The 16,972-nt window shown below is 45.3% G+C and overlaps 1 protein-coding gene across 2 annotated transcripts in view; it reads right to left on the reverse strand.

Moving 5' to 3' along the window:
• USP13 (ubiquitin specific peptidase 13) overlaps positions 1-16,088 on the reverse strand; it is a 137,879-nt gene extending 121,791 nt beyond the window's left edge. For both annotated transcript variants that reach the window (XM_088838877.1, XM_088838878.1), the window contains exon 1: positions 15,755-16,088. In XM_088838877.1, the coding sequence (XP_088695003.1) occupies positions 15,755-15,922 (168 nt within the window). In that variant the 5' untranslated portion in view covers positions 15,923-16,088. The remainder of the gene's footprint in view (positions 1-15,754) is intronic.
• Between the last annotated feature and the right edge of the window lie 884 nt (positions 16,089-16,972).

Consider the following 16,972-nt stretch of genomic DNA (forward strand, 5'->3'; position numbering starts at 1 on the left):
GCTGAGGGCAGGGATGGAGAAACTGGGGCAGATTCAGGATATAACTTTAGGATACAGCTCAGAAGCGCAGAAGACAGAAGAACTGTAGAAGTGTGTGAGAAAGGGCAGTTAGAGGCCAACCCCTAAACATTTTGACTCATTACTTCATAAGACGTCCCATCTTCTCTCTGCTCAACTCTTTCATCAAGCAACCATCTCTCAGGTCCTTCCACACTTGAATGGTATATATGAATATTCTAATGACCAGAGCACAGATTGCCCAGTACAATCTGGCTCCTAGAGCAAAACAAACAGACAACAGTTTTAAAATACAAAAATTAAGTGCATGCAGATGGGAAGCAAATGTGCAATAAGAAAGTAAAACAAAGTCCCAGATCTAGTGCAGCAAGCATGCAATCCACAGAAAGGGGAAATACAGAAAAAGTATCATCAAAAAAATATATAGGTTGAATAGCAAGGAAAGACTCAAACTGTTCACCAGTAGAACAGAACTCCCAGAATACAACATTTGCAAAATCCAAAACCCCGGTTTCCACAGCAAATCCAGAGAAATAAATCTGTCCATATCAGCTATCTGTCAGACAGCAAGCATGATGGATTTCATGGGGTCGCAAAGAGTCTGATGTGACTGAGTGACTGAACAACAATATCAGCTAAAAAAAAAAAAAATGCATATAATCCCAAGAGGCTGTCAGCCTCTCTGCTAAATGTTGATAAATCCTGCTTGTGGCCATGAAGTGTTAAGGAAAAATAGAAACGTTATGCAGTCATGATTCTTCTAGTTTGCTCCAACTTTGATGTTCTCTCTGCAGGGACCTCCTACACCTTAGAGCTGTACAGCCTGATCCGACACTAGAGGCACAGTCCGAGCAGCCAGGTTTTGACACGCTGTAAATTTACTGTTCCAAAGAGGCATCATTTATTAATTTTTCCCCTAAGCATAAAAAGAAATCCGTGCTCTGGGTATTTGGAGCAATGAGGATGCTGTCACCTGAACAGCTAGGAAGGGTTTGGGCAGAACAAGAGGAGCAGTAGTTACTATGATGCTCACAGGACAAACAGGCAAAATAAAAACTGTGAGAGGATGAAGGCGAGGTGAACATCTTCGGCAGCACTGAACTGAAGCTATAATCCATCTAAGTAATTCCCAGCATACAACTTTTTTAAAAAACATGAAACTGCCTTGTGAAAGGTAAAAAACCTCTTAAAGGCAGGGGTCTTATTATTTTTAAGAATAGATGGCTTTCTTCAGCATGCGTTTCCCCTGATAAACTATATTACACACAGAGATTAGGCTTCCAGGCTAACTCATAAAAGCCCATCAATAAGAGCTGAATTTGAGTATGAATAACAGCCCTGATGGTGCAGACAGTAAAGAATCCACCCGCAGTACGGGAGACCTGGGTTCGATCTCTGGGTTGGGAAGATCCCCTGGAGAAGAAAATGGCAACCCACTCCAGTATTCTTACCTGGAGAATCCCATGGACAGCCAGGCTACAGCCATGGGGTCACAAAGAGTCAGACACAACTAAGCGACTAACACACACACACACACACACAACAGCCCTAAACAGAGCTCCCCCCAAGGAGGCCAGCAAACACTCATGCCCAAGGCTTTCGCTATAGAACAGAGCCTCACAAAGAATTACTAAGTACAGGATGTCCCTCCATGGTAACCTCAAGACCCTCTAGATCCCATTTCACTTTCTTCTCGGAGGGATCTCTCCACCACATCTCACTAAAGATAGGGCTAGCAATAAAGAACATTCCACGGGCAGCCATGAGTACAACCTTGCAAGGGAGGTAATACAGAAGGGAAAAATCAAGGTTCAGAGAAAGGTAGCCAAATCAAAGCACTCGATGAAGTCCTGTTGCTATTAAGTAGTAAGCAGTAGCGGGGGGCGGGGCGGGGGGGTGTGCAGCAGGGAGTGGGATGGCATTGGGACCCAGGCCAGTCTGGCCCCCACATGCTTCCAGGTGCAACTGAAATGCAGATGTCACTCTGGTGGCAGGAGCTAGGTGGGCGGCTGTCGGTAAGCACACGATGTCAGGGGGTGGGGGAGGTGCTTGGAGAAAAGAGCAGATATTTCTTTTTTTTTAAGGCTGTTTCATTCCAAGAAAGCAGAAAGGGCAGACAAAGGAGAGCCACCCCGCTCAAGTGAGTAGCCTGGGGTGGGGGCTCTGCTAGGCTATCCTGCAAGGGACGGGAGAAGCTGGAGCAGGCCCTGCCAGCTCAACTCCCCAAACATGAAAAGGACAGCTAAGTTCTTAGACTTGGCCCGTCCAGGCTGAGGGCTCCCTGACAACAGCAGTGGGAAGACCCAATGTGGTGGTGGGGGGAGCCCAAGATGCTAGTAAAGCATCTGCAGGGTTTGGCAACCTCCATATTAACTTCCTTGGACTGACTGCAAGGAGATCAAAGCAGTCAGTCCTCAAGGAAATCAGTCCTGAATATTCATTGGAAGGACTGATGCTGAAGCTGAAGCTGTAATACTTTGGCCATCTAATGTAAAGAGCCAACTCATTGGAAAAGACCCTGGTGCTGGGAAAGACTGAGGGCAAGAGGAGTAGGGGTGACAGAGGATGAGATGGTTGGATGGCATCATCGACCCAATGGACACAAGTTTGAGCAAACTCTAGGAGACAGTGAAGGACAGGCAAGCCTAGCGTGTTGCAGTCCATGGGGTCACAAAGAACTCAAACATGACTGAGTGACTAAACAACAACTTCAGCTACTAAACTGATCTATTAGTGGTCGCACTCTGCTGGCTGGGGGTCTGGAAAGACAGCCCACACCAACTGAGGCTGCTTCCAAAACCCCAGGCTGGAAATGCTGCCCCAGGCTCCTGTCTGAGTTTTTCTTGAACTCAAGCCAATCAGCAGGAAGCCAAGAGGCCTGTGCTAGTTGCTGCCCCCTCAATAACCCTGGGGGCAAAGATCCCAGGAACAAAGCAGTGGGACCCTGGGGCTCTAGAAAGGAAGGGCTACTCACAAATCCTGAGTCTCTAAACTAAGGGCTGCCAGACCCTGCAGTCTGAACACTGACCTCTGAGCGCCATGAAGTCTGCAGTTTTCCCTGAGGGCGCACAGTGCTTGCCCATTGCATCTGACGGCCTCACCTCCCTCATCTATGTCCTTGATTCAGTCCATCTTCCAGGGCACCAGCTGTGAGGTCATCTTTAACTCCTCCCACGCCTTCTCCCACTGCATATTCTGTCACCAAGTTGAACCACAGCCTCCATCGAAATCTCTACCAAGTTAGTCCTACCATCGCAATATCTCTATTCCCACTGCCAACACCCTCATGAAAGCAACCCCCTCTGATATTACAAGAATCTCCTGGGAATTACTATTCAAAGTCTTCTCACAGTCACACGGCCTCATGCTGTTCCCTTGCTCTTAACTGGCATGCTAGTCTAATCTTATCAAGACAATCTCCTTCATCATCCACAGAGATGTCAGCCTTGCCTTCCAGTCTCCCCAATAATCCTCTCTCCCATTAGCCAGTGAAGGCTCTCACATACACACCGAGCTTGGTCCCACCTCCACCACGCCTTGTCTCCCCTGCTCCAAAATGCCCCCTCTTCAGATCCCAACTGACTGTCCAGGCCAATAACTCCCAGTCTTTACCTACTCCACCTGTGCCTGAGATCTCCATCCAGGGTCACACTGTTCACAACTTGAATATCCTAACAGTGCTTCAGGGTCTAACCTCAAGACGCATCAGGGCTGACATCCCATCTCTGTCACATACAAGTCTTTGAACATGCTACCAAAACTCCCTGACTCTCAGCTTCCTCTTCTATAAAACGGGACAACAGTAACTGTCATTTATAAGTCAGTTACTATTGTAATTAAATGAGGAGGTATGTTTAGAAGTACCTCATATGGTATTTGACTCATTACAGACACTGCACTATGATAGAAAGATCCAGATCATACCCTCTTTTCCTGTGGTCCTCTGTTTCTCTCCTAATACTCACACCTCCACTATAGCACTTAGAGCAGTACTGGGAGCATAGGAGGCTCTAAATAAGGATGAGTCCTTGCTAACTGACACAAAACAAAATCTTATTTTTGATATTACCGCAGGAAGCACATATTCTTTTGTACCTTAAGCAACATCTAAAGTTTAGAGGCATGTTCAGATTCATCAAATTCTTGTCATTACTGCCTTGTCCTGCTGTTCCAGCTCCAAAAATAGGTGCTCTTGTTCACATCTCCTCTGCACATGGGTACAAGTGTCATCCTGGGCTGATCACCCATAACACTGAACATGAGCAGCAGCACAGAGGCCTGGGTGATGTTCACAGAGACCAGCTCTCGTGTCATCTCCCCAAGATCACCATATGCGTTTACTTTTACCAAGACCCTGGGGCATCTAGAATCACAATACACAAAACAGCAAGTAGCTGCGACACTTTTCCCTCACTTTTCTAGCTTATAACTTTCCAGACAATATGATAAAATAAAAATACAGCATTGGTTATTTTTAACAACATGTTTTATTCTAAAATGTATGCTTATGATTTTTAAAAAATATAAAAACAGAAAAGATACAGATTCACTAGCACAGGTTCACAAAACGGCAGAGCTTTCTGCCCTCTACTGTTTTTTGTTTTGGCTGTGTCGCTTGGCTCACAGGATCTTAGTTCACTGATCAGGGATTGAACCCAGGCAGTGAAAACACCAAGTTCTAACCACTGGACCACCAGTCAATTCCTCAGTCCTCTACTCTTTTCCCTTTAATTCTCTAAGATCTCAGTTACTCTGTATCTTCAACAATCAGTACCTCAACCATGATAGAGATGGACAATAAATCTCTAGCCCAGCTTGGGGGTGGGGGTGTGGAGAACACCCCAGGAAAATACCTGAGTTGGGTTTTAGGGATCAGTGGGGTGCAGGAGGTAAGGGGTTGGGAGAAGGCATTCCAAGCTAAGGGAAGAGTACAGGCCAACGTGCAGAGGAATGAAAGCATGGACCATCTGAAGAAAAAGTCCTTAAGGCCAAAGGGAATGCAGGCAGTAGGCAGGTGCTAAGAAACAACACTATGACTTCCCTGGTAGCTCAGACAGTAAAGCGTCTGCCTACGATGCGGGAGACCTGGGTTCAATCCCTGGGTCGGGAAGATCCTCTGGAGAAGGAAATGGCAACCCACTCCAGTACTCTTGCCTGGAAAATCCCACGGGCAGAGGAGCATGGTAGGCTACAGTCAGTCCATGGGGTCACAAAGAGTCAGACACGACTGAGAAATGTCACTTTCACTTTCAAGAGACAACACTAGCAAGGAAAGTTAGATCAACGCGATAAACTGACTTGTTTACTATTTTTAGATTAGTGCTGTTGAAAATTCCTAGGCAGGGAAATGACGTGACAAGACCCATGTTTTAGAGAAACTGGGAATGCAATGTGACAGATGGAAGGGAAGTAAGGAAGTTAGTTAAGAGGTTTCTGCAGGAGTCTAGGCAAGAGGTGATGAGAACCTGAGCCTTGGCAGTGTAGGAGAGAGGAGGCCAAGATGGAACCCCGTCACTAATGTGAAGTGACATAAAAGAGAAAGGAATACACTATATTCACAGCTGCTGCTGCTGCTGCTAAGTCACTTCAGTCGTGTCCAACTCTGTGTGACCCCATAGACGGAAGCCCACCAGGCTCCCCCATCCCTGGGATTCTCCAGGCAAGAACACTGGAGTGGGTTGCCATTTCCTTCTCCAATGTGTGAAAGTGGAAAGTAAAAAGTGAAAGTGAAGTTGCTCAGTCATGTCCGACCCTTAGCGACCCCACGGACTGCAGCCTACCAGGCTCCTCCATCCATGGGATTTTCTAGGCAATAGTACTGGAGTGGCTTGCCATTGCCTTCTCCATATTCACAGCAACATTATCCAAATAGCCAAAAGGAGGGAGCCACCCAAGTGTCCATTGACAGTTGAATGGATAAACAAAATGTGGTCTATACACATGAAATTAAAAGATGCTTACTCCTTGGAAGGAAAGTTATGACCAACCTAGACAGAATATTAAAAAGCAGAGACATCACTTTGTCAGCAAAGGTCCGTCTAGTCAAGGCTATGGTTTTTCCAGTAGTCATGTTTGGATGTGAGAGTTGGACTGTAAAGAAAGCTGAGCACCGAAGAACTGATGCTTTTGAACTGTGGTTGGAGAAGACTCTGGAGAGTCCCTTGGACTGCAAAGAGATCCAACCAGTCCATCCTAAAGGAGATCAGTTCTGGGTGTTCATTGAAAGGACTGATGTTGAAGCTGAAACTCCAATACTTTGGCCACCTGATGCGAAGAGCTGACTCATTGGAAAAGACCCTGATGCTGGGAAAGATTGAGGGTAGGAGAAGGGGACAACAGAGGATGAGATGGTTGGATGGCATCACCAACTCAATGGACATGAGTTTGGGTGAACTCCAGGAGTTGGTGATGGACAGGGAGGCCTGGCGTGCTGCGGTTCATGGGGCTGCAAAGAGTCAAACACAACTGAGCGACTGAACTGAACTGGTCTATATACATACAATGGAATATTATTCAGCTTTAAAAGGAAAGGAAATTTTGACACATGCTACAACATGCATGAACCTTGAAAACAAGGTAAGTGAAATAAGCCAGTCACAAAAGGATAAATTCCACTTATGTAAGATACCTAGAACAGTCAAACTCATAGAGACAGGAAATAGGATGGTGTTTACCGGGGGCTGGGAAGGAGGAATGCAGAATTACTGTTTAATTGAGACAGAGTTTGTTCTGTAAGATGAAAAGCATTCCAGAGATGGGTAGTGGTGACGGCTGCACAACAACGGGAATCTACTTTATACCATTGAAGTATACACTTAAAACGGTTAAGGCAGTAAATTTTATGTTCTGAGTGTTTCACACAGCTGTTTAAAAAGACAGAGAGGGAGACGGAGCAGAGTGGATGACCAGGTATATCCCCCAGCCTGGGGCACTAAATGAACCGCAGCACTTGAAACGAGCTCCATCCACAGGAAGAAGAATGCAGGAGAGCGAAATGAGAATTCAGAGTTGCACAGGTAACCATGTTCAACATGAGCTGAGAACACAAACTTTCCCAAAAGGTTTCCTGACAGGATTAGCATCATCGCTTACATTCCAAAGCTCTAAAACTGATACAACTAAAGGTAATTAACCGCTGACAAAACGGGATGTCAAGTGACTTCTTGATTATTGGATGAGAAAAGTAGGATTCTAGGGTACAAAGGGCTGATCACACACATACGTCAATTTTATTCCTTTCTGAAACCCAAATAAAAGAACACTTAAGTGATATTTTAAAACATAAACCACAAAATCTGGAAACTGGACTGCAGGTGGATAAGCGCTGAAGACTAAGATGAGCTGAACCCTAGGCTTACAAGAGGGAAGACAAGATCCAATCTGATTTACACCCCAGAATTTCCAAAAGACTCTAGATAACTAGGACTGGACATGGAAAAACTAACCGGTTCAAAACTGGAAAAGGAGTATGACAAGGCTGTATATTGTCACCCTGTTTATTTAACTTACATGCAGAGTACATCACACAAAATGCTGGACTGGATGAATCACAAGCTGGAATCAAGATTGCGAGGAGAAATATCAAGAACCTCAGATATGCAGATGATACCACTCTACTGGCAGAAAGTGAAAAGGAACTAAAGAGTCTCTTGATGAGGGTGAAAGAGGAGAGTAAAAAAGCTGGCTTGAAATGCAATATTCAAAAAACTAAGATCATGACACCAGGTCCCATCATTTCATGGTAAATAGAAGGTGAAAAAGTAGAAACAGTGACAGATTTTATTTTCTAGGGCTCCAAAATCACAGCAAATGGTGACTGCAGCCATGAAATTAAAAGATATTTGCTCCTCGGAAACCTAGACACAAATTAAAAAGCAGAAACATTACTTTGCTAACAAAGGTCCATATAGTTAAAGCTATGGTTTTTCCAGTAGTCATGCACAGATATGAGAGTTGGACCATACAGAAGGCTGAGTGCTAAAGAATTGATGCTTTTCAAACAGTGGTTCTAGTGAAGACTCTTGAGAGTCCTTTGAACAGCAAGGAGATCAAACCGGTCAATCCTAAAGGAAATCAACCCTGAATATTCATTGAAAGGACAGATGCTAACGCACTAATACTTTGGCCACCTGATGCAAAGAGATGACTCACTGAAAAAGACCCTAATGCTGGGAAAGTTTGAAGGCAGAAGAAGGGGGTGACAGAGGATGAGATGGTTAGATGACATCATCAGCTCAATGAACATGAATCAGAGGAAACTCCAGGATAGTGGAGGACAGAGGAGCTTGGTGCGCTACAGTCCATGGGGTCACAAAGAGTTGGACACAACTTAGCAAATGAACAACTACTCCAGCTTACTCTGAAACTGGGGTGAAAGGAATTTTAATGAAGAGGAAAAGTTGAAAATCTGTGTAGGTAACACTCAGGGCCCAAGATTCCTTCTCCATTCCAAGAAGTCCCTCCCCACACTGTTGTTGCAATCATTCAGTTGTGTCCTCCCACACTAGCGAACTACTGATTTATTCTCTAAAGCAGGTAAAAACAGAATGCAGGTCTAAGGGACAATGGGTTCAGTTAAAAATAGGGGTGCCACAATATACAGAGACTTAGAAATATATGTCTCATGTTCGTGTATCAGTCCAGAATGGTCAGAAAATACAAACTATTCTAGGTATTTCAGGCAGGAAGGGATTTAACACAGGGAAATAGAGGGACAAAATCACAGGAAGAGTTGTAAGAGCCAAGGTCAGGAAATCAGAACACACAAACATCGCAAGAAACTGCACAAATGATCCCAGCTCCCCCCAGGACTGATGTCCCCATGAGTCCCAGAAGGACACACTCACATCTGCCATATGCAATAGCAACAGTAGCTTCTTCTCTTTCACCTCCCAAATCTCTCTGGCAGAACCAAAATCAGAATCTTGCCATCAAGGATGGGGATCAAAACAAGGATAGGGTTGAGAACCAGGAGACAGTATATGAAATAGCTGGTATTCAATATCCAGATGCTGAGACCACCCTCATCCTCTTCTGCTCAGTTCCTTGAGTCCTGGCAGATAGATCTTCAGTTTCCAGACAAACGATAACAAAAGTCTCCTAACCAATGGTCAAAGGAAAAAAAATCAGGATACAACAATACAAGGTTCCCCAAAGAAATAGCCCAGCCAGAGGACCCTACAATAAAACACAGGCAACAGAATGAAGAATTCTCTTCTCTGAAAGAACCAACAATTTCCAGGTCCAAATATTAATAGTTGCAGTTTTCAAAGAGTCAAATTCTGTAAGTTTTAATTTGCTTTAAAAAGAATGAACCTGTAGAATATGACATTACGGTTGAGCTAAGATTAACAAGTTATTTGATCACCACAAATGTAAAAAAGTGAATCTACAAAAGACACAGTACAGGCAGGATAAGTCACTGGGGTAACCAGCTATACTTTTCCTGCCTATACTCTAGAACTTTGGTTTTCAAAGTATGGCCTGGAGACCCTGTGATGCCCCAAGACCCTTCAAGGGAACTGGGAGGTCAAAACTATTTTCATAATGAACTTACTTGTCTTTTTTCACTCACATTCTCTCACGAGCATTTTTCAGAGTCTATATGTCATCTGATGACATCATCACTCTAACAGCTAATAGAATGGAAGTTGTTTTAAGTTTTTCTGTCTTAATCTCTAACATAGTGAAGTGAAGTGAGTGAACGTCGCTCAGTCGTGTCCAACTCTATGCGACCCCATGGGCTATACAGTCCATGGAATTCTCCAGGCCAGAATACTGAAGTGGGTAGCGTTTCCCTTCTCCAGGGGATCTTCCCAACCCAGGGATTGAACCCGGGTCTCCCGCACTGCAGGCAGATTCTTTACCCGCTGAGCCACCAGGGAAGCACAGCATAAAGTAAGTTATGTGCCATTCCAAGGTCTCTGCATATGGTTGTGTGGTGCATGCACTGCACAAAGAGGCTGCTGCTGCTAAGTCGCTTCAGTCGTGTCTGACTCTGTGCAACCCCATAGACGGCAGCCCACCAGGCTCCCCCGTCCCTGGGATTCTCCAGGCAAGAACACAGGAGTGGGTTGCCATTTCCTTCTCCAAATCTCTAACATAGTAAATATCAATAGATAGAAACCACACAAAAGCTCTTTGAAATCCTCAAAAATGTTTAAAGGGTCCAAAAAACTTGAGAATTCTTACTGTAAAACAACTTTTTAGTTAGTTGCTTTTGGAAGGGAACTTTTTTGTTTGTTTAAATAATTTTACTTAATTTTGGCTGTGCAGGGTCTTCGTGAAGGCTTTTCTCTAGTTACAGCAAACGGGGGCTACTCTCTAGTTGCAGGGTGCGGATTTCTCCCTCCAGTGGCTTCTCTTGTTGCGGAGCACAGACTCTAGAGCACTGGCTGAATAGTTGTGGCACACAGGCTTAGCTGTTCCACAGCATGTGGGATGTTCCACAACCAGGGACCAATCCTGTGTATCCTACATCAGAAGGCAGATTCTTTACCACTGAGTCACCAGGAAAGCCCAGAAGGGAACTTTCGATATGTGAAACCAATTATACTTAAAGTTTACACCTTCAAAGAGGAAAAAAAAATGTGTAAATTTCTAAATTTTGCTTTACTATCTTATATCTGTTTATCCATTAGAAGGAGGATCTTTCCACATAGATCCTAAATTATTTTTCCCCCTGGGAAATAAGTAAGCCCCATAATGGCAAGTCATATTGCCCAGCATACACAGCACAACAGCAAAAAGCACTGTTTCCACAGGGATTCAGACAGATACTTGTATATCACAGATCATAGCAGCTTTATTCATGATCCTGAAAAGGTAGAAACCACCCAGATGTCCATCCACAGATGAATGGATACACAAAATGTGGTCTGTAAGAAATACAGAATATCATTCCCTCTAAGGAAGGAAATTCTGACACATATTGCAACAAGGATGAACCTTGAAAACATACAAAGTGAAATAAACCAGACACAAAAAGACAAATACTCTGATCCCAGTTACATGTGGTATCTAGAATGTGCAAATTCACAGAGACAGAAAATAGAACAGTGGGTACCAGAGGCTGGAGGTAGTCGGGGATGGAAAGTTATTGCTTCATGGGTACGGAGTCTCAGTTTGGGGTGATAAAGAAGTTCTGGAGATGGATGGTGATAATGGTTGCACAGCAATGTGAATGTACTTACAGCACTGAATTGTGCGATTAACATGGTTAAAGTGGTATAAATGAAGGACAAAAAGATTCTAGAGCCAGATAACCTGTATTCAAAACTCAGGTCTACCACTTAATATTTTGTGTGACTTTTGTGCTTCAGTTTCCTCATTTGCAAAATGATAATAACACACAGCATAAGGTTGTTTTGAGGATTACATGAGTTAAAATATGAATAAACAGATGCCTAGAACGCTCCCAGGCACTTAGTAAACGCCCTGTCACTTACTCTCAAACTTTGGCATGCCTCAGAATCACCTGGAAAGCCTATTCAAATCAGGCTTGCTAGACCCCTCAATCCCCTGAGTGTCTGTTTCAGTGGTCTGCGAAGGGACCCAAGAATTGGCATGTCTACAGGTTCCCAGGAACACCAATACTTTGGCCACATCATGCGACGAGTTGACTCACTGGAAAAGAGTCTGATGCTAGGAGGGATTGGGGGTGGGAGGAGACAGGGTGGACAGAGAATGAGATGGCTGGATGGCATCACCGACTCGATGGACATGAGTTTGAGTGAACTCCGGGAGTTGGTGATGGACAGGGAGGCCTGGCGTGCTGTGATTCATGGGGTCACGGAGAGTCGGATATGACTGAGCGACTGAACTGAACTGAGACAGGACATAAGCTCAGCGCCCCACACTCACACAGGTGGGGCAGGAGCATAATTAGCAGCCAGCCCTGTGAGCCTGCTCCTCTCCTACCTAGTGCCAGGTACAAGGCTTTGCACCTGGTAGATGCTTTAAAACTACAAATGGGTAAAAAGAAATAAAACGATGGCAAACTATGTAAGACAGACTCTTAACTGCCGTGTTGTACAACACAGACCCTAAGTAATGCAGGCTTCAAAGGAAAGGATGAAGTCTAAAGCAGAAGGAAAGGGCTGAGAAAGAGCTTTGAAAGATTACCAAGAGAGGAAGGTTGTCCTGGAACAGGAAAAAAGTCTCCACAGGTTGAAGACCCAGAGTCTGGACTCCTTAGAGCTGGGGAGAGGTGGGACAAGGTATATTCAGATGAAGGTGGGGCTCAATAACTAAGGAGGAGAAAGTAGACTTTACATGGTAGTTCATGAAGGCTGTGAGCCGAAGTATGAACCAACTTCCCCCACTTAACTACATCAAACTTTCTACATAACCCCTGACAACCAAATACTTGGGCTTACAACTTCTTATCTCTTTCTTTTCTTCCTATGAAAGTGCTAGTAGCTTTTAGTCATGTCTGATTCTTTGCAATCCTATGGACTGTATGTAGCCCACCAGGCTCCTCTGTCCATGAAATTCTCCAGGCAAGAATACTGAAGTGGGTTGCCATGCCCTTCGCCAGGGGATCTTTCTGACCCAGGGATTAAATCCAGATCCCCTGCATTGCAGGCAGATTCTTTACCATCTGAACCACCAGGGAAGCCTCGTTTCTTCCTATAGCAATTACTAGTTGGCCAGGCACACATATTTATTTAATCCACAAGACAGCCCCATGAGGTAGGATCTATTATCATCTTCATTTTGCAGACTGGAGAAACTGGGACACACAGAAGTTACAAAGCTGGGTGACAGAGCTGGAATTCAAACCCTGCCAGCCCAGCTCTTTCTTTCACATCTGTCCCCCACAACAAAGTCCCACTTTCTACATAAGAATCCCACAAGATTCCTTACCCAGTGTTTCCCATGTGGTGTATCCTTACCATTTTCATAACGCATAACCACAGATAATTTGTATGTTTCCTAGACATTCATTGAGTTCCTGGTACATACACCAGATACTGGGCCAGCAGCTGGGAACACAAAGCCCCCCTTTCCAGGAAGGTCCCATTACAGATTCTGCAAGATGAACCAAGTCCAGGAGAGGTGAACCATACTAGTCATGGTGAGACAGTAGGTGAAAAGACAAATTGGTAGGTGAAAAGACAAATTCTCACTCATTTCAAAATAACTGTTACTGGGCATCTGCTCTGTGCAAATCCCTAGCAGGTGGGAAGAAAGGAAGGAGAGGGAGACTGAAATGAGTTGTCACGCTGTCACACTTCACACCCACAAAGGAGAAGAATAGCAAAGGTGGTCACACCACACCTTAGACATGGGAGACACAAAATAAAAATGTATCAATTCAGTCTTCCTCTAACACCCCTTTAAATCATGTTACTCACAGGAGCTTTCCATAACTGACCACATGAAATTCAAGATCCTGTTCTTGGCATTCAAGGCCCCCATCTTCTATTCTACTTGGTTCTGACCTCACTGTTCATCAAATCAGCCTTTTTCTTCCAAATACATTGCTATCAAATAAAAAGAAAATATTCACACTTGTGTTTGCACATATAATTTATTTATTAATTTATTTGTGTTCTATTTATTTCTAACTGTCCTTGTTTATGACCATTTTCAAAAGTATCCAATGCAAGGATGGCTATTGTTCCCACTCAGATGATTTTGGTCCTTTCTCTACCACAGTCCTACTGCACTGGTGGATTAAAGTCTCTGCTGTTTGGCACCAATGAATTTTGCTCTGTATGGTTCTTATAGCCATGTATGTAAGAGCTGGAACATAGTAGGTGCTCTAGAACCCTTATGAGATTCATGATGAAGTGTTAAATAAGTACCACAGGGAAAGATCTCGCATTATCATGCACTGTACTTTAATATAACTTGTTATAAAATCTTCTTTCTCTTCCTCCCTTGAAACATAAAGAAATATACTGATTCATCGGCCTTGCAAATAAGCCCAGTCGTCCCCAAGGAACTACTGTGACATGATTGAAATCAGTTTACACTGGACAAGATACTTCTAGAATAGTGTTTGGCACACAGTAAGCTTCCAATAACTATTTGTGAAAGTGAGTAAAATAATCAAATTTTTTTCTTCACTCCTACCATACACTGTAAAACACGGTAAAGACTTTCAATAACAAAGTTTGTAAGAAGAATCTGAAGAGTAACCCAGTTTAAACAAAGAGAAAGCAGTTTTACCCATTTGACATGTTGTATTATCCTAAAAGACTTGGGCTACTTTCCCCATGGCATTCACAAACTTCGATTAGCTTAAGTTAATTAGGGTCATTCCTCTTCACCTTTAGAAGCTATTAGTGGAAACCTGCTCAACACTAGACACAAAATCTGAAAATGACGTTTTCAGGTACTTTGTGGATACAATGACACTAGTGACAAACACATTAAGTAGTGTGATCACAAGCCGCTAAGAAATATAACCATTTCACTTCACACTACACACCTTTTTAAAAGAAAAAAAAAAGTAATGAGCAAATAAAGGAGACTTTTATCTCCCAAACGATCTATTATTAGCATAAAAGAAAAATATCACAGAAAGGATATAAATTCTGCAACTCCACTGTGTACAAAACAAAAAGCCTTGGAAATCAGCTGAAAGCAACTCACAAGATAATAAGGATACTTTGGAACATGTGCCACTTATCTGGCTTTTTTTTTTTCATCCAACAAAACATAATATGAATAAACTGTGTTAGACTATTGTTGTGAAACCTGCCTCCGTGCCTCCAATCCAGAAACCTCCCTTTTGCATTGAGATCTGCCCAGTGACACATGAGCTCTAAAGTGGGTGGATAAAAATAACCTGGTCCTCAAAAAGACATGATAAACGCCAGACAGCTGAGTCACTTTGAAGCCCATTTTGACTCCCGAAAAGGACAATTCACCCTCTTTTTCCTTCTCACACATACAGATACAACCTGGTGAAAAACACACCAACAGCGCCGGGTGCGTCTCGACTTCCCCCGCCACCCTCTGAGGTCACGACTAGCGATTGAACTTTTAATAATTTACACTGGTGCATTTCAGTCAGGGTGACTCGTTTAGGAGGGAAAGAGAAAGGATTCAGGAAACCGTAACAATGCAACAGACCCTCGATTTCTGCTACCCCAGTGGAAGCACCCGACGGTTTCTTCCGATGTTCTGACGGAAAGAAAAGGAGTGAGGAGTAATTTAAAGTGGAGAGAGAAAAGCTCAGAGAGGAAAGCAGAACTGTCCAGGAGTGGGAATCCCTGGGCAAAGCAAACGGTCCCAGAAAGAGAAGGGCTGCGTGCATCCGGAGTGAACCAACCTCGTCCGCCCACCCGCCCTCCGCGCTCGCCCCAAAGAAGACGCAAACCATCTGCAACGCACAGTTAAGATTAGGGAACTCTTCGACTCCATCTATCTTTCAAACGGTGGCGGGGCTTTGGAACCGCTGCTAGGAATTGGGGTCCTGGCCGCCTAAGAAGGCTGGCGGAGCAAATGACCCCGGCCGCCCCGGGCTTCGGTTGCAGGAGCCCTGGGGAATCCAGCGCCGCCGGGCACCCAGTAGGCACTCCTTAAGTGTTTGCCGAACTGCCGTGCCGCTGAGCCAACTCCGGCGCCCGGAGGAGCCGGTCCCCGGCTGCCACCGCGCATCTTCTTCCCCCCACGCTTTACGTGCGGCCGAGTTGGGCTGCTCGCGGCCGCCACAGGCCGCGGGCACCGCAGCCACCGCAGCCTCCCCCGAGGCGCCGTCCCGCCGCCGCGTCTCACTTACCGGGGAGTCGTAGGAGAAGGCGCACTCGTTCTTGTAGACCCTGTCCCCGGACCTGGGCACGCGGATCGTGGGCATGTGGGGCACTAGCAGCTCGCCGATGTCTCCTGCAGCCATCTTCCTGCTGCCGCTGCCGCCCGGCATGCCGAACAGGGCGCCCCGGCGCTGCATGGCCGCGGCGCGCTTTCGAGCCGAGCCGAGCGGAGCGCTGGGTCTGCCCACCTCGGCGGCGGCGGCGGGCTGAGCGGGCGGCTGGAGCCGAGCCGGGACGGGCGGGGAGAGCAGGCCGCGGGCGGGAGCGGGCACCCCGGGCCTGGGCTGGCGGGCAGGCTGGCTGGTGAAGGGGACGCTGCTATTTTTAATCCAATGGCGAATCGCCGGCCCAGCTGCAGCGCCAGGCGGGGCGCTCGGGAGCACCCGCCGCAGCGCGCCGGGAGGGGGCATGGAGAGGGGCCTGGGGCCCTGGCCGGGCTGGGCGGCCGGGGCGGAGGGCGAGGCCCGGGGGCGCAGGCTCCGGAGCCGGCTGCGGTGCACCACCGCCGCCGTGTTTTCTATTCTAAATCGCTAGTCTGCGAAGGGGCAACTCCGAGGCAGCCAACACAAAGGGCAGGATTTGAGATGTTTAAAACCGCTAGCTTTTAAACAACCGGGATAACAGCGGGGACGTACCCTGATTGGATAGGGGTGGGACTCTAGAACCTAAAGTGGGGCCCAAATCTAAATTTGTTTTTGTCACTTCGACGTTAATCTAAGACTTGTTCCTCACGTTTTTAAGATCTAAAGCTCTTTGAAAGAGAATAGAGGAAGATTAAGGATAAATGTATATTTTTCCAGTAACACTGACTTTTCTTCCGAATGGGGGAGAGTATCAAGATTATTTGGGGGAGGGTATATTTTTCTCTATCTTTGGAAAGTCTTCTCTGCATGAACCATTTCAGTTGGCTGATTTGGGATCTTACTGCATACATACTTCTTCCCTGCCTTTGCATGTCCAGTTCCTTAAATAATAAATGGGAATAGGTTGGGGTGGGAACTGATATAATAATCTGCAAAAACAGAGCATGTGTCACAGCATACTCTTATTTTCTTCAAAAAGATAAAAGAAACTCAGAACATGAGTTCAATTCCACTGAGCTTCCCTAACTACATCTAATCTGAAGGGCAGGATACCAGTGACGCCTACCAGTTAATGAAACAGAAAAAGTGACTCAATACACTGAT

Source organism: Moschus berezovskii, chromosome 1 (genome assembly GCF_049115385.1).
Source record: "Moschus berezovskii isolate FMDL1 chromosome 1, NW_MosBer_1.0, whole genome shotgun sequence".
NCBI classification, from domain to species: domain Eukaryota; kingdom Metazoa; phylum Chordata; class Mammalia; order Artiodactyla; family Moschidae; genus Moschus; species Moschus berezovskii.